The following is a 23,868-nucleotide window of genomic DNA, read 5'->3' as shown; positions in this document are numbered from 1 at the left end:
GAAGTGGGCTTGGTATAAGCAAGTTAGGTAGCAAGTGTGGGTGCTGCGCTGATTCCCACAGGTGGCCCTGTACTCACGCTGAGGGATGGGTGAGGGAAATGGTGCCCGTCAGTTCTGTGTTCCTGGAGGGGTCTCTCCTTGAACTCTGCTTCTCTGGGATGTGCTCTGAGGTGAGCAAATAACCTCTGTACTGTGTCCCCCAGGTGCTCTTCAGATTGCTGTTTCCACACTGTATGTCATGGGTTGTTTGCCTAGCTTCTAAGAGCAGTGCAATGCCCTCTGGGCTCTATCCCAGCCAAGCCCACTGACCTTTAAAATTCCAGTCTTTAAGTCCGCTGGTTGCAAAAACTCCCAAAATTCAGCCCCTCTCACTTGCCAAGCCAATTGCTATGGGAATTCATTCTCCCTGTGGGCTCCCTGGTGTGACAGTTATTAGTCTGTCTCTCACCCTTCTCTGCCACTGTGGCTCTCTCCCCACCACAGCGGCCATGATCTCTTTCTCTCCCAAACTGCATCTCTGCACTTACCACCTTCTTCAGTGTGAGCTCTTCTCTACTTTTAGTTGTGTAGTTTGTTCTGCAATTCTTCAGGTCAATTTCTGGGGTATTTAGGATGATCTGATAGTTATCTAGTTGTATTTGTAGGATGAGGTAAGCCTAGGGTCCTCCTACTCTGCCATCTTCCAACCTCTCCCTGTACTTCTGATATTTTTAATAGTTCACTCTGGTGATATTGGCAAAGATGGATTTGGTGCAGGTAAGAAAAAGTAGACTAGTTAGGAAATAACTGAAATAGTCTAAAAAGAAATAATGAAGGCCAGAATATCCCTACCAGTGGTGGTAGGAATGGACAATGCATTTCACATCTTTTGGAAACTGAGTGGATAGAGGCACCATGAACTAGGATGGAGAAGAAGGATGAATGAGCAAGTTTGAGGTTAGTTTTGGTTATATTATACTTGAGGGTATATAGGCAGTCAAAGGAGAGATGTTTAACAGGCACTTTGACAAAAGCCTGAAGCTTGAGGAGTGGTCAGAGCTGGAAGTCAGCATATAACAATACTTAGAAATGTCAACAGATGAGATCACCAAAGAAGGCATGTATAGTACTAAGAACAGTGGACCCAGGACAACAGAAAACATCAATTTTTAGAGGCAAGCAGAACAAGAACAGACCTCAAAGAAAGAAAAGAAGTAACTAGAGGTAGGAGGAGGAGGAGAGAGAATGGTGTCATGGAAGCCAGGCTTATTAGCCAGGTTAAGGAAAGGTTGATAAGTCTTTGTCTTCCATAGCAGCAAGCTCATACATAATGCTCAAAACTAAAAATTCAAGACTTATCTATAGAGTGTGTTATTTGGGGATATAGAAGCAAATGCCAAGAAATCAGCTAAGAGTTAAAAGTGCTTGCCCTGAGGGGAAAAATGGGAGGTGAGGGGTTTGAAACTATGGCTGACCTTTGAACAAAGCACGGGTTAGGGGTGACAACCCCTCAACTCAGTTGAGTAACTGCATATAACTTTTGACTCCCCAGAAACTTAATTATTTTCATAGTCTACTGTTGATCAGAAGCCTTACTGGTAACAGAAACCATCAATTAATACATATTTTGTATGCTATAGGTATTGTATACTGTATTCTTACAATAAAGTAATCTAGACAAAAAGAAGTATCAGGACAATCATAAAGAAAATACATCTATAGTACTGTACTTATGGGAAAAAATCTGCCTGTAAGTGGACCCATGCAGTTCAAACCCATGTTGTTCAACTGTATTAATTTCTCTTAAAGAACCCTTTACACTAGGTACAAATAAATAAAACAAAAACTCTTAAGTACAGAGAGAAGAGACCAGAATTAGTGATTCATTGTGTATAAAAGTTTTAGGGTTTAATTAGTTACAAATGCAGTATGATCCAGGAGATATGGCCACTAAACAAGTCAACATAAACTGTAATTACCAAGTTTTATACTCCCAACCAAATAAGAGATTGAATTTCTATGATCATATCAGAAACACACAATTCAATTCTGGGTATCATGTTTTAAGAGGGTCCAAATCCTATCTTTCACACTCATCCTTTATATCCTAAAGCCCCTACCCTAATTCCAGTTCTTAATATATTTTACACCTAGATCAAGCCAAGAGTATGCTAACTGGTCTTTTTGGTTCCAAGCTACTCTACATCTTGTATCCAAATTAATTTTCTGAAAATCTGGTTTGTTCACATCACTCTCCTCTAATATCTTTAACAGTTTCCCATTACCCAGCTTCTTTGCAGACATTTAAGATCTTTTACAAGCTGATCCCAAATTAACTCTTTAACCTAATGTCCTGCTGCTTTCTCAAATGGATTATCAACTCCAGTCAGTGTGAGGTACTCACTGTACCCTACACACATCTTACCTCTTATAATACCTCTACTTCTGTGCCTTAGTTCCTTGTGTCCTTGCTCCCATTATTCTTCAAGCCTGCTCTTCTCTGCTTATATGGGCACCATTTATATGTCAAGCAAGTGCCATGCTTTCTCTAGGGCTTTCCCTAGTCTCTTTTACTGCAGGGACATCTTTGTCCTCTGGACTTCCACAGTGCTTCCCATTACGTCAGTCGCTTCCCAAAAACCACATACAGAATGCCTTTGTACCATTAACTACCTTTTAAAAGTACAAGGGGCGCCTGGGTTGAGTGTCCTACTCGTGATTTCAGCTCAGGTCATGATCTTGGGGTCATGAGATTGGGCCCAGCCTCGGGCTCTGCACTCAGCACAGAGTCTGCCTGAGATTCTCTCCTCCTCCCTCTGCCTCTTCCCTTACTCATGCGCTCTCTGTCTCTCTCAAATAAACAAAATCTTTTAAAAGTAAAAGTACCTTTTATAAGTATCAATTGTATTGAAAGCCATGACCTTAAAATGGCCAACAATATTTATAACATGGAGATAGTCACGAAGCCTCAATTTATACTTTTAAGGACATTAAAACATAATCTACTCCTTTAAGCATAGTGAGTGTTTTTCAACATTCTGCACATGTCTCTACTGCAACCCATATCATAATATATGGATTTTATTAAACTGAATCCCCCTTTTCCACCTCACTACCTGGGTGTTACATGGAGGCAAGGATTTCTGGCAGAATAGATATGGAATCAATATTTCATGAATCAAATTACTCACCCCACTGGCAGTTCTGATGGGTTTTGCCTTTAATTTGGGGACTAAGACCTTTCGATACTGAGGTGGGACCGCAGCGATGATATCCACCAGGCGGGGCTGTGCTGAAAGGCCATATTTGGCAGCTGTCCTGGTTTTCACCCTGGAAGTAAAGCATCTAGCATTATCAAGATCATAATATTTCAAGGCATACTACCAAAAGAATGGCCTACAAATAACATCATCAACTCCTGTCACTCCCCTATCTTTTCACCCAGTGACAACAGTGGCTTTAAAATTTGTGAGTATCAGAAAAATAGAAGAAAATCAGGAAAACATATCAATGACTTCTTCTTACTCCAGAGTACCAGAAAGAAAACAAGATGACTACAGGGAAGGTCCCAGGACAGTGACACAAGGTAGGTCTCATTTAACAAACTGCTCTAGCTTCACAGCGTTCTACCCTTTTCTCAACCTCAACACTATAGCATCTGGGATTAATTCTGTTGTAAGGGACTGTTTATTACACTGTAGGATGTTTAGCAGCTTCATCGGCCTCTACCCACCAGCACCCCACTTCCCATTGTTAACAACTAAAAATGTCTCCTGGGTGGGTGGGTGGGGGGTATCATGCCTGGTTGTGAGCTATGGTCTTAGACCAGACAAACAAACAAAAAACAATTTGAAGGAAAGGTGTACAGAACCGAATAGTAAATAAGGTATATATATTTTTAAAGTGTTTTAAAACTTTTTCTAACATAAAATAATATATACATAAAAAACAGAACATAAAACATATAAACATACTTTAAAATTTATGAAGCAAACACTTGTGTTACCTACACTCCAAGGAATACAATATGATCAGCACTTCAGAAAACCCATTTACCCTTTCCTGATTATAACTTTATCCCCAATCCCTAGAAATAACCTTCAACCCAACTAATATTCCTTGCTTTTCTCTATAATTTTACTGGTTTCTTGTTTCTTGGTGCTAGCAAACCCTAACAGTCACCTTAATTTCTCATTTTAATCCATCTAAAAATATTGTGACGTATTTGCATCATTTTTTTAAAATTTTAAATATTTTATTTATTTATTTGACAGAGAGAGACACAGCGAGAGAGGGAACACAAGTGGGGGGGGTGGGAGAGGGAGAAGCAGGCTTCCCGCTGAGCAGGGAGCCCGATGCGGGGCTTGATCCCAGGACCCAGGGACCATGACCTGACCTGAAGGCAGACGCTTAACGACTGAGCCACCCAGGCGCCCCTGCATCATTTTCAAAAAATGTTAACTCAGTACCTGATTTGTAAAGAGTACAAGTACTTGGTATGCCAGAAGGTATAAGGCATAGTTGTTTCATGCTCTATGTTTGTATGTTGCTATGTTTTCAGATAGGCATTCACAAAAATAAATGTGTAAGTGATAAAAATATATGTGATAAAACACACATACAATAATGAATGTGTCCAGAGTTCAAGAGGGGAACTCAATGGGTGCTGGGGAGACAGTCATGGAAAATAGGCACAGAAAAGAGTTGGCTTCAGGCAGGCAGTGAAGACATGGAGATGCCACTGAGAACAAATAGGCTGGCTTATGTGAAGACACAAAAACAGGAATGCACATATTTTAAGATATATGGGTAGACTTAATATAAAGCAGGACACTTTCAATGTAAAGGTACAGAAATTTAAAAAGTTGGGCAAGTTGAAGCCAGACCAAGAGGCCTTACATAATGGGCTGAGGAATTTGCATTTAATTTCATAAATGTTGGGGACATACTGAAAATTCCTGTACAGGGAAATGACATGATAAAAGATGAGAACAAGGAACAATTAACCCAGCAGGAGATATAGACTGAAAGCATAAGCTACTGCAGTAGTCTAGAATTAAGTTCAAAAAGGGATGAATTAGGGAGTTAGTAGTGGAAATGAAAGTGAGAGTCATAATGAAGAGAGAGTAGGCAAAATTTAAATATTAACTGGAACTAATGAAGAGGACACGAGAGTTTCTTTTTTTTTTAATGTTTTATTTATTTATTCATGAAAGTCAGAGAGAGAGAGAGAGAAAGGCAGAGGGAGAAGCAGGCTCCCCGCCTAGCAGGGAGCCCGATGAGGAACTCCATCCCAGGACCCTGGGATCATGACCTGAGCCGAAGGCAGACGCTTAACCATCTGAGCCACCGAGGCGCCCCTAGAGTTTCAAGCCTGGGTGAAGGTTAATACAATTAAGCAAAGAGGACATCTGCATAGAGGCTTGTTTTCAGGAAGATGTTAGCGTAAACTTTAGATGTGCTAAATTAAAGAGACTGACAAAAAATACAAGAAGAAGAAATGTTCACTAGAAATAAAAGACTTTTGTATAATTAGCAGTATAGCCAACAATGACAGAAAAGCAACTTCTAAAGACAGGATAGAAAAATCAGTAAAATATAACTCCACAGTCAAGAAAGGATAGTTAAGTAACTTATTTATTCCTTTAGCAAAAGTTTATTAAGCACAATATTCCAAGGAAGTGATAAAACACTGTAGTATCTCAAGCACAAGAAACAGTCTTAAAAAGGCCATGCTGTGGTGATTTAAATCACTGATGACCTACTGGGTGTGGGGAGAAAATCTTTTCATTAGAGCAGATCTACTTAGTGAATATCTAATGGAAAAAAAAGATGCAGAGATGAAAGACTACTCTTAACTGAGGATGTAGCAAAGTCAAAACTGAACATGACTGTGGAAAGGAAACAGATGAACAGGTCAAAAAGCTATAAAGTAGGAAAGGGTTGGATTAGATCAGAGACCCCAAACGCAGGGTTTTCCTAAAAGAGCTACTGCTTCCTGAGACAGGAGGAAGGGAACAAGGATGTGAAGTGATGCAGCAAAGAAGATAACGGGGCTCTGAGACAGATGATCTAATTCCAAATCCCAGTTCTGCCAATTACTAGTTCTTTACTTTTAGACAAATTATCTAATATTCCTGTCTCATACCCAACTGTCAAATGAGGGTGATATAAGAACCTAACTCACACAGTTTTTGAGAGGACCAACTGAACTAATACAATGCACTACTAACAGTGATTGGGACATAGTAAGCACCCAATAAATATTAGAAGCTATTAGTATTCTTAGGCTGTGATAGAATTTTGCCATAAATGAGTGACAGGGCAGAGCAGAAAGCTAAGTTCTCAATTAAAATATAAAACGTGAGATAGGAAACAAGTCATATTTGATAATTTCAATTGATAATTTCAATAAAAAGATCTACCACCTAAGAACAAGACTGCCTTCTTTGTTTTATAAATCAACTTACTTATTCAGATCAATGTCTTTCCCCTGTTCGTGGGCTTCAATTAGTTGTTTAATAACATCTCCTATAGTCAGCATCATCAGCTCAGCAGGGCTGAGATCTCCTGGAAAAATAATATTTAACAATGTAAAAAACCATATAACCCGGTAAAGTTTTTTGTATTTATTTTTTTCTTCCAAAATTATTCCAACTATCTCAGATGAACAGCTCAAGTTTACAAGACACCAAACTTCCACTGTTTACAGTTTGAGCATACCTTTTGTATCCTTAATTAAAACAAACCTGCTTCATCTATATATGGGGAGAATTCACTTTAGAAGTACAAACATTGTAAGAATGATAGATACAGGAAAGAATAGAGACAAACATGAGGAGAAAGAACCTAATTGCACAAGAAAGCATCAAAGTGGTTAAAATAGCTTCCCTTTATCTCCAGAATTATGATATTTAGATGCATTATTTCATCTCTCAGAATGCAGTAGATAGAATAGGAATATTTGCTTGTCCCACAAAAATGCCACCAAGGAGTAAAGTTGAAACTCAAATCCAGGTATCCACAGACGTAATATTACAAAGCAATGCAATGCTCCTTCGTAATACAAAGAATGTTGGTTCTATACTTGCCTAGGGATCTAAGAGATAGTCTGTCCACCATCATGACCTTCTGGCAACTGAGGCTGACATGACAAGCAGAAGCTGACATGTTCTTACATGACTCCATCCCAATTACAATAGATCGGTTCAAGGTCAGGCACCTACCCAAGTCAGGCCAATCTGAGCTCTTTCCTCAAGGCAAAAAATGCCACTCTCCCACCAGTGATATGGCTTGGGAACTGCCACCAAGCATACTTCCAGCCTGTAGAGAATGCTAGTGCGCAGAGACAATGGAGTCATCAGGGAGAAGAATAGATGAGAAAGCCCTGGCAGTAATGGAGCCCCTTTATTTATCTCATTTGAAACCTCACAACACTGTAAGGTAGATGGTGTTAGCCCCTTTTACAGGTGTTAAAAATTAAGGGAAGTTAAGATGCCATTGTAAATGGAATAGTTACGACTCAAATCCAGGTGTTTTCTCCACAAGTTCCATGCTTTTTTCTCTGTACTAAGCTGCCTCTAACTTAATGAAGCAAAGTTAACACACACGATGTTGAGGGAAAAAAGTCCATCTATAATCAAAAGCTAAATGCTTTCGAAACCACGTAATTCAGAGTTCCAAAAAGGCGGTTCAAGGACCATGTAACAGAGGTAGGGTTGGTGGTGGTGCTGGAAGAAGAGGGAGAGGGAGGAGAGAAAGGGAAAGGAGGGTCTCTTTCTTCATTAAACCAAAGCAGCTTGGCTTTTGCATCTGTAATATATTGAAGCTCTATGTAATAATCTGGAGAGGAGAAGAGGATTCAGGTGATAATAAAAACAGATAAAGATTTGAAAACCACATATACAGCTCTTGAGTATAAAAAAATTAACTAGAGAAGCAAATTAGTAAGAAAAGGCTTCATGGAGGAAACGGCACAGGGGACTTTAAAGAAAGGAAAGGAGTGGACAAGTGAAACAGAGGACAATCCAGAAGGAACAATGTCAGGTATAGGAATTATCTATCTTTGTGTAAAGGAGTGTTGCCTAACAAGGTTCAATAAAAAAACAGATTATAGGATACACTGACTACTAGGCAAAGGCATTTAAATGGAGTGGAGAATAATAATATTCTCAAGTTTGGGAGTAAAAAGATGAAAGTAGTGTTTTAAAAAAAGGACATAAGAAAATGATACAAAAATGATTCAGAAGGTAAAAAGAATACATAGAATTTGATACTAAATAAAAGGCTCTTGAAAGCCAATAATGTAAAACCCCCACAAGATTTAAAAGTAAAAATCTTGGATATTAGGCTCCCATCCCTAGCTCCCAACCCCTACTGGCTGTGTGATAATGGGAAGATCAAAGACTTCTGTATTCCCATTTCCCTGCCCGCCAAATTGGGATAAAACATACACATTTGACAAGACTATTCTAAGAATCAATTCAAATAACGTATAGGAAAGCCAAAGTAGTATTCAAATATTAGTTATTGATGGAGGTGGATTAAGAGGATGATGGCCAAAATGATGAGTAATAAACTATTTCAAGAGGCACGGCTTAGTGATAGATGAAGTGAAGAGTGGGAAGCTGTCTGGCCTGATAGTCTGAGGAAGAGCAATGCAGGAGAAGATGACTAACTGGGGGCATGTAGTGTGATGCCACAAGACAACTGAAAGTAACCTGGACATTTGGAGCTGTTGTTCTAAGAAATGGTAGTGGATGCCCAGAGGCATAGTGATTAAAGACAGATTTAAAAGAAAAAAATTGTGGTTTTTTGGGTGCACACAGACAGCCTGCATCAGTTCCACTTCCTACGTATAATTTGGGGCTGGGTAAGTTACTTAACTCTTTGAATCTCCCGCGGGAAAGATTCCACTTTCCATCACAGTGGAAATGATATCCATTTCAAAATTATTAGCAAAGGCTCAATAAATAGTAGCTATTATTATCATAGCCATCAATCATGATTAGACCGACTGCTCACATGAGTGTACAGAAATAAGTTTAGAACTTGTGAGAAAATACTTACAAATCTGACTCCATCCTGTTGAAAACAAAAGATGGAACTGCACCATGCTAATTCAGGAGGTAGTATAAACGAAAATAACTACACAACTGTCGCACAGAAAACCAAGAACTCAGAGTTTTTCTTTTTTTTAAACCCAGATCTTAAAGGAAAATCTCAAAAAAAAAAAAAAAAAAAAAAGGTGAAATGTACCATAAAACAAATTTTAGCAAATTAAGAGACCCGAGAGCACTTTGAATCGACCGACCACATTAACTCCTTGGACAGCATACCTTGGAACAAAGCTTTTCCTGCCATCTACACAAAAGACATCAAGTGACTGCCAAAAAGGAAAAGGGTAGGCTGGTTTAAAAAGCACAACAGGTAAAACGAGAAGGCAAGGGGCTGGAGCCGACACACAGACTGACCCTAGGGTGGCAGGGCGACTGGCTCAGGCAGAGGAGTCCCGCGGGAAAAACTGCGTTCAGCACCTCACCGCCCAGGTGTTCGCCCCTTCCCTATCACCCCGCTTGCCCCGTCTTCCTCTCCCTCCCTTCCGTACCTTTCCGCTTCTGCTTCATTTCTCCGCGGCCGTAGTATCTGCTACCACACACAAGGTAGCTACCAACTTGGACCTCGGGGAAAGTTGACAGCCACAAAGCAACCCCAGCGTGTCGTAAAATGACGGTCAACGTATCGTAAAGCTGTTCCCAGAAGACGGCGAGCGCAGAGGCCTGACCCGCTCCCCAGCGGCGACTCGGGAAGCTGCAGGAGGCGGGGAAAATGGGCCGCCGAGGAGGTTCCTTCCTGGGGTTTAAGGGCTGTAGGATGGGATTGTCTGAAGGCAAAGGACAGGTTGGGCGTTAGAAAGCTCGACCTGGATAGTAGAGCGACCGGACAATGTCTATGAATAGGGGCTACGCTAGCAAGCCTAAATGGGAGTGTCGATGTGGGTGGTCTCTAAATAAGGAGACCAGGGCGCGCCCGAGTGGGAGATAGTCTGAGGACGAGCCACCTAGTGTAATACTAAACCTGGAAGAAACCATGCAGGAATCGAGTAACAATCTGAAGTGCAGGCTTCGACGCCAATTAATCACCTTAGTCTCAGATGAATGGCACAAATTATCGATAAACATCATGAAAGCTTTGGAGATCTCTCCAGAAAAACTAGCACACGCATGAAGTTTTGCAGTTTGGAGGCAGGACTTGGGAAAACGTCTTCCTGAAACCCACCCGTGATCTTTGTTCATGGGCCAGAAATTTAGAACTGCACTCATTAACAAAAAGACAGGAATAGGTGCTGTTTCCAGTCCCTTTCTTCCCACTAGAATTGAGGCAACCCCAAGTCTTTGAACCCACCATGACACCGAAACCGTCCTGGTCAAGTTTTGTGACTTCCCATCAGACCAAATTCAGGAGTATTTGTCTGTCCTTATTGTCATCCTGGTACCAATGGACATGTTAGCTTCCTTGAAAGTCTTTCATGATAGGACCCTCCACACTCCTGGTTTTTCTTCTATTTTTTCTCATCTCTTTTGGTGGACTACTCCTCTATCTCACTTCAACATATTGGTGTACCACGGACTTCACTTCTCATCCTTGTCTCTCCCAAGGTGATCCCCAGAGTATCAAAACTTCAAACACCATCTATCTGCTCCCATTTTTATAGGACAGCTCCAATTTCTTCCCCATTTGACATCTGGTTAGATCTGGGTGTCTAGATTCGGGCATCTCAAACAACATGTCCAAAACAGAACTCTATTTTTACTCCAATCTGCTCATTTCCCACTCTTCCTTATCTGAAGTCACTGTCATCCACTTTATCACTATCACTCTTTTGCCTCACAGAAGAGAACAAGTGAGGTGAGTAGTACAGTGGTAAATTTTAAAATGAGGTTAGGGTAGGCCTTATTGAGAATGTGATATTTGAGTTAATGTTTGATATGCAGATATCAGGGGGAAGAGTATTTCAGGTAAAAGGAATGGTTAGTGCAAAGGTCCTGGGGTGAGAGGATGCCTGGTTGTTCACAGAAAGTAAGGAGCATCGATGGAGCACTTAGTGAGGGATGTGTAATAGAGAAGTGATGGGGTGGGGTGGGGTGGAGGACAGAGCAGTTTATATAAGACCTCTTAGGCCATTGTAAAACCTTTGGCTTTTACTCTAAATGGTGTAGGAAGCTGTTGGAGGGTTTTAAGCGAGATGTGATCTAATTTATAATTTAAAATTATCTCTATTTGCTGTGTTGGGAATAGACTGGGAGGTGGGGACAGGCAGAAGAAGGGAGATCAGTTAGGTGGCTATTATCATAACTTTGCTGCAGATTCCCAAACTTGGCTGCACATTAGAATCACCTAGAGAGTAGTGAAAAATCCCAGCACCCGGATCACATCCCATACCAATTAAATAAAAATATCAAGTGGTGGGAGCCAGTCAGGTTTTAAAGATCCTTGGGTGATTCCAATGGGCAGCAAAGTTTGAGAACTACTGAACGAGTCCAGAAATGATTATAACTTGAGTCAGGATTATAACTTGGAAGTGATGAGAAGTGTTCAGAACCTGAAAATATTTTGAAGATTTCAACAAGCTTTCCCAACCAACCAGATGTGGGATATAAGAGAAAGAAAGACATCAACATCAAGGGTGACACTGAAGCTTTTAGACAAAGGGACTGGAACCATGTAGTTGCCATTAGCTGAAATGAATAAGCTTGTAGGCAGAGTGGGGTTTTGTGGCGGTGTGTAAGGAGGTCAATCCAGACATGTCATGTTTGGGATGCCTCATGAGCAGTAAGCCATGAAAAAAGTTCAGGCTGGAGATACCAAATGAGAGTTACAGGTATGTAGGTGAAATTTAAAGCTATGAAATGGTAAGTATGGAAAAGAAAGAGAAGACTAAAGACCAAGCTTTGGGGGCATTCTATTCTTAGCAGGTTGAGGAGAAGAGAAATAACCAGCAGGGGAAGCTGAGGAGGTGCCCCCAGGGAGGTGGGAAGAAAACTAGGAGAGTGGTGGTTACCTGGGGAACAAGTGAAAGTGTGTTAAGGAGGAGGGAGTGATCCACTGGGTCAAATGCTGCTGCTGAAGGGTCAAGTCAGATGAGGGTTGAAAACTAAGATCACTGGGGACTTTGACAACAACAGTTTTATGAAAATGTAGTTGACTAGAGAAGGTTTAGATAGATTGAGAGGAGAGGAATTTGAGACAGTGAGTTTAGACAACTCATGAGGGATTTTGCCCTCAAGAAGTACAGAGAAATGGGGTAGTAGCTGACAGAGAAAATAGTGTCAAAGGAAGTGTTTATTAAAATAATAAATAACAGGGGCACCTGTGTGAGTCAGTCAGTTAAGCATCTAACTTCGGCTCAGGTCATGACTTTAGGGTCCTGGGATCGAGCCCCACATTGGGCTCTGTGCTCAGCATGGAGTCTGCTTGTTCCTCTCCCTCTGCCTCTCCCTCTGCTCATGCTCACTCTCTCTCTCTCAAATAAATAAATAAAATCTTTAAAAATAAAATAAAACATAAAATAACAGCCAGTTTTTATGCCAATGGGAAAAATCCAATGGAGAGTGAAAATCAGATGAATTACAAGAGGAAGATACTCTTCCTAGTCCTGGAGAGAGGTGCACAGCAGAAGGGATTTGCTTTTTTTTTTTTTCCCCAGATGATATATTTTTTAAAATTTTTGTATTGTTATGTTAATCACCATACATTACATCATTAGTTTTTGATGTAGTGTTCCATGATTCATTGTTTGCGTATAACACCCAGTGCTCCATGCAGAACGTGCCCTCTTTAATACCCATCACCAGGCTAACCCATCCTCCCACACCCCTCCCCTCTAGAACCCTCAGTTTGTTTTTCAGAGTCCATCATCTCTCATGGTTTGTCTCCCCCTCCGATTTCCCCCCCTTCATTTATCCCCTCCTGCTATCTTCTTCTTCCTTTTTTTTTTTTGACATATATTGTATTATTTGTTTCAGAGGTACAGATCTGTGATTCAACAGTCTTGCACAATTCACAGTGCTCACCATAGCACATATGCTCCCCAGTGTCTATCACCCAGCCACCCCATCCCTCCCACCCCCCACCACTCCAGCAACCCTCAGTTTGTTTCCTGAGATTAAGAATTCCTCATATCAGTGAGGTCATATGATACATGTCTTTCTCTGATTGACTTATTTATATTTTTATTATTTTTATATTTATAACACCCTCCAGTTCCATCCACATCCTTGCAAATGGCAAGATCTCATTCTTTCTGATGGCTGCATAATATTCCATTGTATATATATACCACATCTTCTTTATCCATTCATCTGTCGGTGGACATCTTGGCTCTTTCCACAGTTTGGCTATTGTGGACATTGCTGCTATAAACATGGGGGTGCATGTACCCCTTCAGATCCCTACATTTGTATCTTTGGGGTAAATACCCAGTAGTGCAGTTGCTGGATCGAATGGTAGCTCTATTTTTGACTTTTTGAGGAACCTCCATACTGTTTTCCAGAGTGGCTGCACCAGCTTGCATTCCCACCAACAGTGTAGGAGGGTTCCCCTTTCTCCGCATCCCCGCCAACATCCGTCGTTTCCTCACTTGTTAATTTTAGCCATTCTGACTGGTGTGAGGTGATATCTCATTGAGGTTTTGATTTGGATTTCCCTGATGCCGAGCGATGTTGAACACTTTTTCATGTGTCTGTTGGCCATTTGGATGTCTTCTTTGGAAAAATGTCCATTCATGTCTTCTGCCCATTTCTTGATTGGATCATTTGTTCTTTGGGTGTTGAGTTTAAGAAGTTCTTTATAGATTTTGGAGACTAGCCCTTTATCTGATATGTCCTTTGCAAATATCTTCTCTCATTCTGTCAGTTGTCTTTTGGTTTTGTTGACTGTTTCTTTTGCCGTGCAAAAGCTTTTTGTCTTGATGAAGTCCCAATAGTTCATTTTTGCCCTTGCTTCCCTTGCCTTTGGCGATGTTTCTAGGAAGAAGTTGCTGCAGCTGAGGTCGAAGAGGTTGTTGCCTGTGTTCTCCTTTAGGATTTTGGTGGACTCCTGTCTCACATTTAGGTCCTTTAACCATTTTGAGTCTATTTTTGTGTGTGGTGTAAGGAAATGGTCGTTTCATTCTTCCGCATGTGGCTGTCCAATTTTCCCAACACCATTTGTTGAAGAGACTGTCTTTTTTCCATTGGACATTCTTTCCTGCTTTGTCGAAGATTAGTTGACCATAGAGTGGAGGGTCCATTTCTGGGCTCTCTATTCTGTTCCATTGATCCTTGTGTCTGTTTTTGTGCCAGGACCATACTGTCTTGATGATTACAGCTTTGTAATAGAGCTTGAAGTCTGGAATTGTGATGCTGCCAGCTTTGCTTTTCTTTTTCAACATTCCTCTGGCTATGTGGGGTCTTTTCTGGTTCCATACAAATTTTAGGATTATTTGTTCCATTTCTTTGAAAAAAGTGGATGGTATTTTGATGGGGATTGCATTGAATGTGTAGATTGCTCTAGGTAGCATTAACATCTTCACAGTATTTGTTCTTCCAATCCATGAGCATGGAACGTTTTTCCATTTCTTTGTGTCTTCCTCAATTTCCTTCATGAGTATTTTATAGTTTTCAGAGTACAGATTCTTTGCCTCTTTCGTTAGATTTATTCCTAGGTATCTTATGGTTTTGGGTGCAGTTGTAAATGGGATCAACTCCTTCATTTCTCTTTCTTCTGTCTTGTTGTTGGTGTATAGAAATGCCACTGATTTCTGTGCATTGATTTTATATCCTGCCACTTTACTGAATTCCTGTATGAGTTCTAGCAGTTTTGGTGTGGAGCCTTTTGGGTGTTCCACATAAAGTATCATATCATCTGCAAAGAGTGAGAGTTTGACTTCTTCTTTGCCAATTTGTATGCCTTTTATTTCTTTTTGTTGTCTGATTGCTGTGGCTAGGACTTCTAATACTGTGTTGAATAGCAGTGGTGATAGTGGACATCCCTGCCATGTTCCTGACCTTAGGGGGAAAGCTCTCAGTTTTTCCCCATTAAGAATGATATTCGCTGTGGGTTTTTCATAGATGGCTTTTATGATATTGAGGTATGTACCCTCTATTCCTATACTCTGAAGAGTTTTGATCAAGAAAGGATGCTGTACTTTGTCAAATGCTTTTTCTGCATCTATTGAGAGATCATATGGTTCTTGTTCTTTCTTTTATTAATGTATTGTATCACGTTGATTGATTTGTGGATGTTGAACCAACCTTGCAGCCCAGGGATAAATCCCACTTGGTCGTGGTGAATAATCTTTTTAATGTACTGTTGGATCCTATTGGCTAGTATTTTGGTGAGAATTTTTGCATCCATGTTCATCAGGGATATTTGTCTGTAATTCTCCTTTTTGATGGGGTCTTTGTCTGGTTTGGAGATCAAGGTAATGGTGGCCTCATAAAACGAGTTTGGAAGTTTTCCTTCCATTTCTACTTTTTGGAGCAGTTTCAGAAGAATAGGTATTAATTCTCCTTTAAATGTTTGGTAGAATTCCCCTGGGAAGCTGTCTGGCCCTGGGCTTTTGTTTGTTGGGAGATTTTTGATTACTGCATCAATTTCCTTAGTGGTTATAGGTCTGTTCAGGTTTTTAATTTCTTCCTGGTTCAGTTTTGGTAGTTGATACATCTCTAGGAATGCATCCATTTCTTCCAGGTTATCTAATTTGCTGGCATATAGTTGCTCATAATATGTTCTTTGAATTGTTTGTATTTCTTTGGTGTTGGTTGTGATTTCTCCTCTTTCATTCATGATTTTGTTGATTTGGGTCATTTCTCTTTTCTTTTTGATAAGTCTAGCCAGGGGTTTATCAATCTTGTTAATTCTTTCAAAGAACCAGCTCCTAGTTTCTTTGATCTGTTCTACTGTTCTTTTGGTTTCTATTTCATTGATTTCTGCTCTGATCTTTATTATTTCTCTTCTCCTGCTGGGTTTAGGCTTTATTTGCTGTTCTTTCTCCAGCTCCTTTAAGTGTAGGGTTAGGTTGTATATTTGAGTCTTGTTTCTTGAGAAAGGCTTGTATTGCTATATACTTTCCTCTTAGGACTGCCTTTGCTGTATCCCAAAGATTTTGAATCGTTGTGTTTTCATTTTCATTTGTTTCCATGATTTTTTTAATTCTTCTTTAATTTCCTGGTTGACCCATTCATTCTTTAGTAGGATGCTCTTTAGCCTCCATGTATTTGAGTTCTTTCCGACTTTCCTCTTGTGATTGAGTTCTAGTTTCAAAGCATTGTGGTCTGAAAATATGCAGGGAATGGTCCCAATCTTTTGGTACCAGTTGAGACCTGATTTGTGACCTAGGATGTGATGTATTCTGGAGAATGTTTCATGGGCACTAGAGAAGAATGTGTATTCTGTTGCTTTGGGATGCAATGTTCTGAATAGATCTGTGAAGTCCATTTGGTCCAGTGTGTCATTTAAAGTCTTTATTTCCAGGGCGCCTGGGTGGCTCAGTCGTTAGGCGTCTGCCTTCAGGTCAGGTCATGATCCCAGGGTCCTGCGATCGAGCCCCGCATCGGGCTCCCTGCTCCTCGGGGAGCCTGCTTCTCCCTCTCCCACTCCCCCTGCTTGTGTTCCCTCTCTCGCTGTCTCTCTCTCTGTCAAAAACAAAAACAAAAACAAAAAACTTAAAGTCTTTATTTCCTTGTTGATCTTTTGCTTAGATGATCTGTCCATTTCAGTGAGGGGGGGTGTTAAAGTCCCCCACTATTATTGTATTGTTGTCGATGTGTTTCTTTGCTTTTGTTATTAATTGGCTTATATAATTGGCTGCTTCCATGTTAGGGGCATAGATATTTACAATTGTTAGATCTTCTTGTTGGATAGACCCTTTAAGTAGGATATAGTGTAGAAGGGATTTGCTTTTGATGTTCCTCTAGTAACAGGCTGGAAGGCAGAGCACATGAGTGCAGATTCTGATAGATGGTTGGTGTGATGATGGGGCTCTGTGCAAGTTTTCTCTCAATTGCTTCAGTGTTTCCAGTGAATTCAATGAAAATGCAGCCTGGGAGATTTCCCAAACTTTTAACAGCCCTAGAATTTGGGTGTCCAATAGCAGGTATGAAGGACCTCCATAAATAACCCAGGCATCTTTAAAAATGATCAAAATTAATTTTAGTTATTAAGTACTTTAGTAGTACCTCTGATTTAGAATGCAAAGAAACAGCCAGTAGGGGGAGACCTGAGCATATGTGACGTGAACATAAGACTAAGTTGTGATTTTTGCCCAGAAGCATAAGATCCAACTCTAGGGATGGTATTCACATTGATATTCTTTGCTTTGAACTTTATACTGGTATTTCCATGGTTTTCTTATGGATGAGGCATACCATCTTGCTAAAAGTTCAAAGCAGTTTTTAAGATCACAGTCTAAATATTTATCTTTAATTCTTTTTAACCTCTTTGCTTTCTGAATCCCCACTTTGGACTAAAAAATACCTACAGTTACTGAGAGTTATCCTAGTAATGACTGAGTCTGCCTTTAAAGGTCAAACACAACCTGAAGCTGAAGGTTAAAAAAATTGTTTCTTCCCTGTACGTGATGTGATTGTTTAGGTTGCCAAACACAGCAAAGTAGAGTATGTTATACTTTCTTCTCCATTGGACAGCATTTTAAAAATATTTGTTTTTCTGGGTTTTTTAAAAGATTTATTTATTTTTACAGAGAGAGAGAGCAAGTACGGGGGGGGGGGGGGGGGAGGAGCAGAGGGAGAGGAAAGGAGAGAATCTCAAGCAGACTTCCCTGAGCATGGAGCCTGACACAGGGCTCCATCTCATGACCCTGAGTTCATGGCCTGAGCTGAAATCAAGAGTAGAACACCTAACCAACTGAGCCACCCAGGCGCCCCGTTTTTCTTTTCTCTCTTTTTTTTAATGGATGTAAAATTTAAGTTCCAAAGAGATCTTTAAAACTTTATGACCCTCATTTCTACAAACAACCCAATGTTGTTTGGTTTTTGGTGAGTTTCAAGACTTTGTTACCAAGAGTCAGTTTATCTTTACCATCTTACGTCATGTATCTTGAGCAGTGATCTTGTATTTGGAGGTGTAGGAACGAGTGCATTGTCTCTCTTGGGACTGGGGCATTTTTCCTATCTGCTCAATAAGTTAGATCCATCAGAATAGGGCACCTGGGTGGCTCAGTCAGTTAAGCATCTGCGTGGGATCCTGGGATCGAGGCCTGAGTTGGGCTTCCTGCTCAGCAGGGAGTCTGCTTCTCCCTCCATCCTTCCCCCTTGCTTGTGATCTCTCTCTCTCTCAAATAAATAAATAAAATCTTTAAAAAAAAAGATCCATCAGAATAAATTTCCCCCTCAAAGAAATAATGCTGCAGGATGGATGCTGCAATTTATTTGGAAAGAAAAAAATTACTAATACCTGCCTGCTTGTAGGAATAAGGCAGAGAAGGATGTAAGATCCCCAGTTCACACACAATTTAAGTTTAAATGAGAGAGGGAAATAGCATGAATCAATTTCAGAAGGGGGAGATCGTCATAAACAGCCCTCGGATGGCAAGTCAGTTTCACTTCTGCTTGTGTGAATGTGGCTTGTGACTGTGGCCACAAAGGGCTATATACCCCAGCTGGTTCCACATATCTTTACCAAGGCAAAGAAACTGTCACCATCTCTTCTGTGGACTCCCAAAGCCGAAGCAGAAAACGTGACATCTGGTGAGTTGTATCTCTTATGTAATTTTTGCTGTAATGTATGGTTGGTTTAAAGAAATAGACTTCAGATTTATAGAAATATTGGGAAGATAGTACTAAGAGTCCTCATATAACCTACACCCAAGTTTCTCTCTTATTTACATCAGAATGGTACATTTGTCACAATTAACGAACCCATATTTATAGCATTATTATTAACTAAAGGCAATACGTTATTTAGATTGTCTTAGTTTTTTTTCTTTTTTTTTCTACTTTCCTTTTTGTGTTGTAGGATCCCATCCAGGACACCATATTACATTTAATTGTCATGTCTCCTTAGGCTCTTCTTGGCTGTAACAGTTTCTTAGACTTTGTTTTTTATGATCTTGACAGTTTTGAGGAGTACTGGTCAGATATTCTGTAGGTTTAACCCCTATTGAAATGTATCTGTTTTTTTCATGATTAGATTGGAGTGATGGGTTTAGGGGAGGAAGATCACAGAGTTAAAGTGCTGCTCTCACCTTATCAGGTCAAGGGTACATACAGACAGTTTGATCTGTGACTGTTGATGTTGACCTTCATCACCTGGCTGAGGCAATGTGTGTCAGGTCTCTCTACTGTAAAGTTACTTTTCTCCCCTCCTTTCCAGACTGCCCTCTTTGGAAGGGAGTCACTCTGCAAAGCCCACACTTAAGGAGTGGGGGGTTATGTTCCCTCTCCTTGAGGGTAAAGTATCTACATAACTTATTTGGAATTTTTCTATATGGAAGACTTGTTTCTTCTCCCTCTCTTAATCATCTTAAGGTAAGTTTTTTTTGTGTGTGTGTGAAAGAAAGTGGGTTTCACTTTCTGGTTGTTTTAAGTGAATTTTAAGGCTATGCAAAGACCAATGAAATAGAATCTGGAGAATCAGGTTTTAGCTTGAATTTTACGTAAGAGTGTGATCTTAGGCAAGTTTCTAATCATTCCTCCCTTCCAAAAAAAACAGCAATTTCAGTCATCATCAGGGGTAGTATTAATGTCACATTTATTTATTTATTTGAGAGAGAGAGAGAGAGAGTGCATGAGCGTGGGGGTGGGGGGCAGAGGGAGCAGGAGAAGCAGACTCCCTGCTGAGCAGGGAGCCTGACACAGGGCTTGATCACAGGATCCTGAGATCATAACCTGAGCCAAAGGCAGACACTTAATCAACTGAGCCACCCAGGTGCCCTGTTAATGTCATCTTATGCCTCATTAGCTTTGGCAAGCTTGGGGGAGCAGTATGAGGAGATTGGAATTCATTTTGTTTGTACATTTGCCTCTGATAATGTACGTTATGAAAATATCTGCTTATTTTACTTACCTCCTCATGGGGGGTGAAGGAAGGAGAAATTCATGTTATTCTAGTAACTCCTTTGCTATATCTACCTCTGGGGGCTGCGCTTCTCAGGTTGCACATACTAGCTCATGTGTTAATGCTAAAAATGTAACTCTTATCCTTTGGGGTTTCGCAGGTCCTTGTTTCATTTTTGCTTCGGAGCTAATGTGTTTAAATTGCTTTTTTGGCACATACCTAGCTTGGAAGAGCAGTGCAATGTCCAATAAAGTGGTTAGGATATGTTGCCAATACCAAAGGTGCTTAAAACTTAAAAAGAAAGGAAATAAATCCTAAACGTCACCAGCATTCCATAAGTTTATTAAGAATCTCCTTCTCCTTATTTCATACTCCAGCCCACATCTCTATGGGAAGAGGTTAAGACTTTACCAAGGCCTCTTGAAGGACAATGAGATAGAACTCTCAAGGTTATTGACTGATCAATGTGGACAAGAATGGAGTCAGTTTATCAGTGAAGGTGGCATATGTACTCTCAAAACTAAATAGACTTGACCCCGGTGAATACTTGTACTGATTTCTAATTTAAGTGTCTTCACCAAATATTCTAAAAATAAATAACATTTGTACAGATGCTTAAGTGCCTACAGACCAACTGTGCATGAAATATTACATTTAGTCATCACAATGAACTCCTGATATAGGTCTCTTTATAGTCTCATTTTATATGTGGATAAACTGAGGCTTACAGAGGTTAGGTGATTTGTTCAGTGTTACATTGGAGTCCTGGAACATGATCCCCAAATCCTGAGTAATTTCTGCTACACCGTTCACATTTTGGAATGTAAGCCCTGTGTGTGTAGACACCTTCCCCAGTTTGTTCCCCGATGTAGGCCCAGCACCTAGGAATACCTGGCACATAATAGACACTCAACAAATATTTGAATAAATGAATGAATGAATGTAATTCCTGCCATTATTAATCTTACCATCTAAGATACATTTAAAAGATAACACCTCATTCCTTCAACAAATATGTACTCAATGCTTACTATGGACCAAGCCCTTCCCACATTCAATAAAAGTAGGGAGTAAACCAGTTAATGATCAAAATACCCTGTAAAGGAAGTTTGCTAAGTTAGGCATCTTGCTGTTTTCCTATTAGTGCTTCCGTGGGGGTAGGGGTAGGAGACAGAAATGCAAGGATAACAAGAATCATGTTAGGAAGGGTTAATGATGTGAAGCAAGGTGGGGTGAGATGAGATTCTGGCTGAAGGAGAAGAGCTAGGGGGAAGAGGACAGGATGTTTGCAATTCTGAAGCACATTCAATTCTGCATCAGACACAGAAGGAATGCAGTGAAAGTGTTCTACTCAGTCTCTCCCCCCCCACCTCTCTCTCTCTCTCTCTCACACACACACACACACACACACACACACACACACACACAGACACAAACACAGACACACACAGACACACACACACACACACACACGCTGGGTTATTTTACTTCTGAGGGCACTGAAGAATGAATGTTCAATCAAAAGCTTCAGTTTGAGTCCCAAGTACAATTTTATCGAGTGGCTATTCTCAGTCCTACTCAACAGTCTTCATTTCCAAAATGCCTTTGTTATGTATTTGAAGGAGCCCCTCATTTGTGAGCGCTGTTCCCTCCATTCTCCTGCACTTAAGCTCCAGAGGCTTTATTTATATAGTACCTATGAGAGGCTGCTTGGTGGAATGGAGAGAACACTAAACTTGGAGTTGCTCTGACCTTGGACAAGTTCCTTTCCCTCGCTGGGCCTCAGTGTCCATATCTGTAGAAGAAGGGGCTCAAGAGCATTCTTTATTTAATTTCAGTATATGAAGCTGTTCTAATAAAGGGATAACTACTGAATTTGTGCATTTGATGTCAAAAAAAGACATCAAGCAAATGCATTTGTGCATTTGATGTCAAAAAAAGACATCAAGTAAACACAAACAAGAAAGGGAGAATTGGAGAAGCAAGAATAACTGTCAAAAGTCACAATTGTTTAACAGGAAATGGGTTCTGTGCAACCTTCCCATATCTAGCTAAATATGCAGAGAGTCTCATTTAAAAGATGCTATTCTTAGGCTCAGTGCACATGAATGTAAATAAGCACTAAAATCAAAACTTCAGTGCTAACGGCGCAGTTGAAATACAAGTGAAATAAACCACATGTGAAAACCTTGCCTGTATGAGCAATAAATTTGAACTGTTTTCAATTGCTTCTCCACAGCAGCCAAACTTTCACAAGATGCAACCACCATTACTGCCTCTCCTTGGGGATAAAGTCGATCCCCACATAATTCGAGGAAGGACTGTGCACCCGTGGGTCCTTTGCTCCTGAAAGCGAAATGAACCTGAAATTACAGGAATCTTGGTTGTGCTGCTTTTGCTTGCACAGGAGCCCTAATCATTGGTACAGTCTTGGTTTCAACGGCAGGTGACATTTCAAATTAAGAATTTTAATCCTTTTGGCATCCAACTAAATCAGAGAAGGACTAGATCAATCTTTCATTCATAGATGGGGAAACTAAGACCGAGGGTAATAAAAATGACTTGTCTGAAGTCCTACAGCTCCTTTGACTGATGGAAAAGCCAGAACTGTACATTCCACACCTGACTGGTGGCTTATTGCCCTTTTTACCATCACCTAGTTCAGCTCAGTGACTATGGACTGAGTGTCTGCACCATACTACCCTCCCTATTGAGATATCTGTTTATAAGCTTTCCTTTTAAGTGCCTGGTGTTTCTTTCATTCTACTTTCTCAGCCTTTTTGTTAGTGATTCCTTCCCACTTTCCAGTGTCTTGGTTTACTGATCAAATGGTCTCTTCCTGCCAGTCTTTGGACACTGGCAGAAGGGATTGGAAGCCCAATTTGCCACCACCACAGCTCAAATCATTTCCAGTTTCTCCACATTTCAGTGAGGGATCACAAATTACTCATGCACTGGTACCACAGATGCCCCTGCATCGGGAGGCTCATGGTTTGGTGTGCCCACTGCGTGCAGCAGCAAAGCCCAGGCCAAACCCTGGCTAGCCTTTGCTAGCCATTGTGTACCGTTGGTTTCATAAATGAAGTTAGATGAACTGAAGTCCCTGCAAACCTAAACGAAGCCAAAAACCAGTGCACAGGATTTGGTGAACATGTCTGCTTCTCCTCTAAATCTCCTTCTTTTTTTTTTTTTTCTTAAGATTTTATTTACTTATTTGACACGGAGAGAGAGCACAAGCTGGGGGAGTGGCAAGCAGAGGGAGAGGGAGAAGCAGGCTCCCCACTGAGCAGGGATCCCAATGCGGGGCTCCATCCCAGGACTCTGGGATCATGACCTGAGCCGAAGGCAGACATTTAACGACTGAGCCACCCAGGCGCCCCGAGTGTGTTCATTCTTGTAGCAAGCATTTGTTAAGCACCTACTAAGTGTCAAGCTCTGTGCTGGATACACCTCTGATATGGTGCCTAACATTTCGTGTGACTGTGGCTCATTGAGCTGCTGTCTTCAGAAAACAACAGATCGCTTTCTTTCTTGGGGTAATTCCTAGTTCCGTATCTAAAGTTATTGATGGGGGGGCGCCTGGCTGGCTCAGTCGGTGGAGCACCACTCTTGATCTCTGGGTCATGAGTTCGAGCCCCATGTTGGGCATAGAGCCTACTTAAAAAAAAAAATCAAGTTATTGATAGGCATTGCCATATACTTGCACACATTATAGCTCATCTACACATTTGTTTTCCTATCTTACCTAGGTGTTGATGTGACTTAACATTTCCAACTCAGCATTACAAACCAGGAGCTGCTTGTGTCTCTCGTGAATTTTTGTGACCTCGT

General features: G+C 40.7%; 1 protein-coding gene across 2 annotated transcripts in view; it reads right to left on the bottom strand.

Annotated features, from left to right (window-relative positions):
- ELP3 (elongator acetyltransferase complex subunit 3) overlaps positions 1 to 9,686 on the bottom strand; it is a 100,999-nt gene extending 91,313 nt beyond the window's left edge. Inside the window, exons 1-3 of one of the 2 annotated variants that reach the window (XM_032389035.1) lie at positions 9,587 to 9,686; positions 6,450 to 6,549; positions 3,171 to 3,309 (exon numbers count right to left, since the gene is read on the bottom strand). In XM_032389035.1, coding sequence (XP_032244926.1) covers positions 3,171 to 3,309; positions 6,450 to 6,549; positions 9,587 to 9,605 — 258 coding nt within the window. In that variant the 5' untranslated portion in view covers positions 9,606 to 9,686. The remainder of the gene's footprint in view (positions 1 to 3,170; positions 3,310 to 6,449; positions 6,550 to 9,586) is intronic. The other variant, XM_032389036.1, reaches the window with a different exon arrangement.
- Between the last annotated feature and the right edge of the window lie 14,182 nt (positions 9,687 to 23,868).

Source organism: Phoca vitulina, unplaced genomic scaffold (genome assembly GCF_004348235.1).
Source record: "Phoca vitulina isolate PV1807 unplaced genomic scaffold, GSC_HSeal_1.0 scaffold53, whole genome shotgun sequence".
In the NCBI taxonomy this organism is placed as follows: Eukaryota; Metazoa; Chordata; class Mammalia; order Carnivora; family Phocidae; genus Phoca; species Phoca vitulina.
The sequence above is the reverse complement of the archived record's forward strand: the minus strand, read 5'-3'. Positions and strand labels throughout refer to the sequence as shown.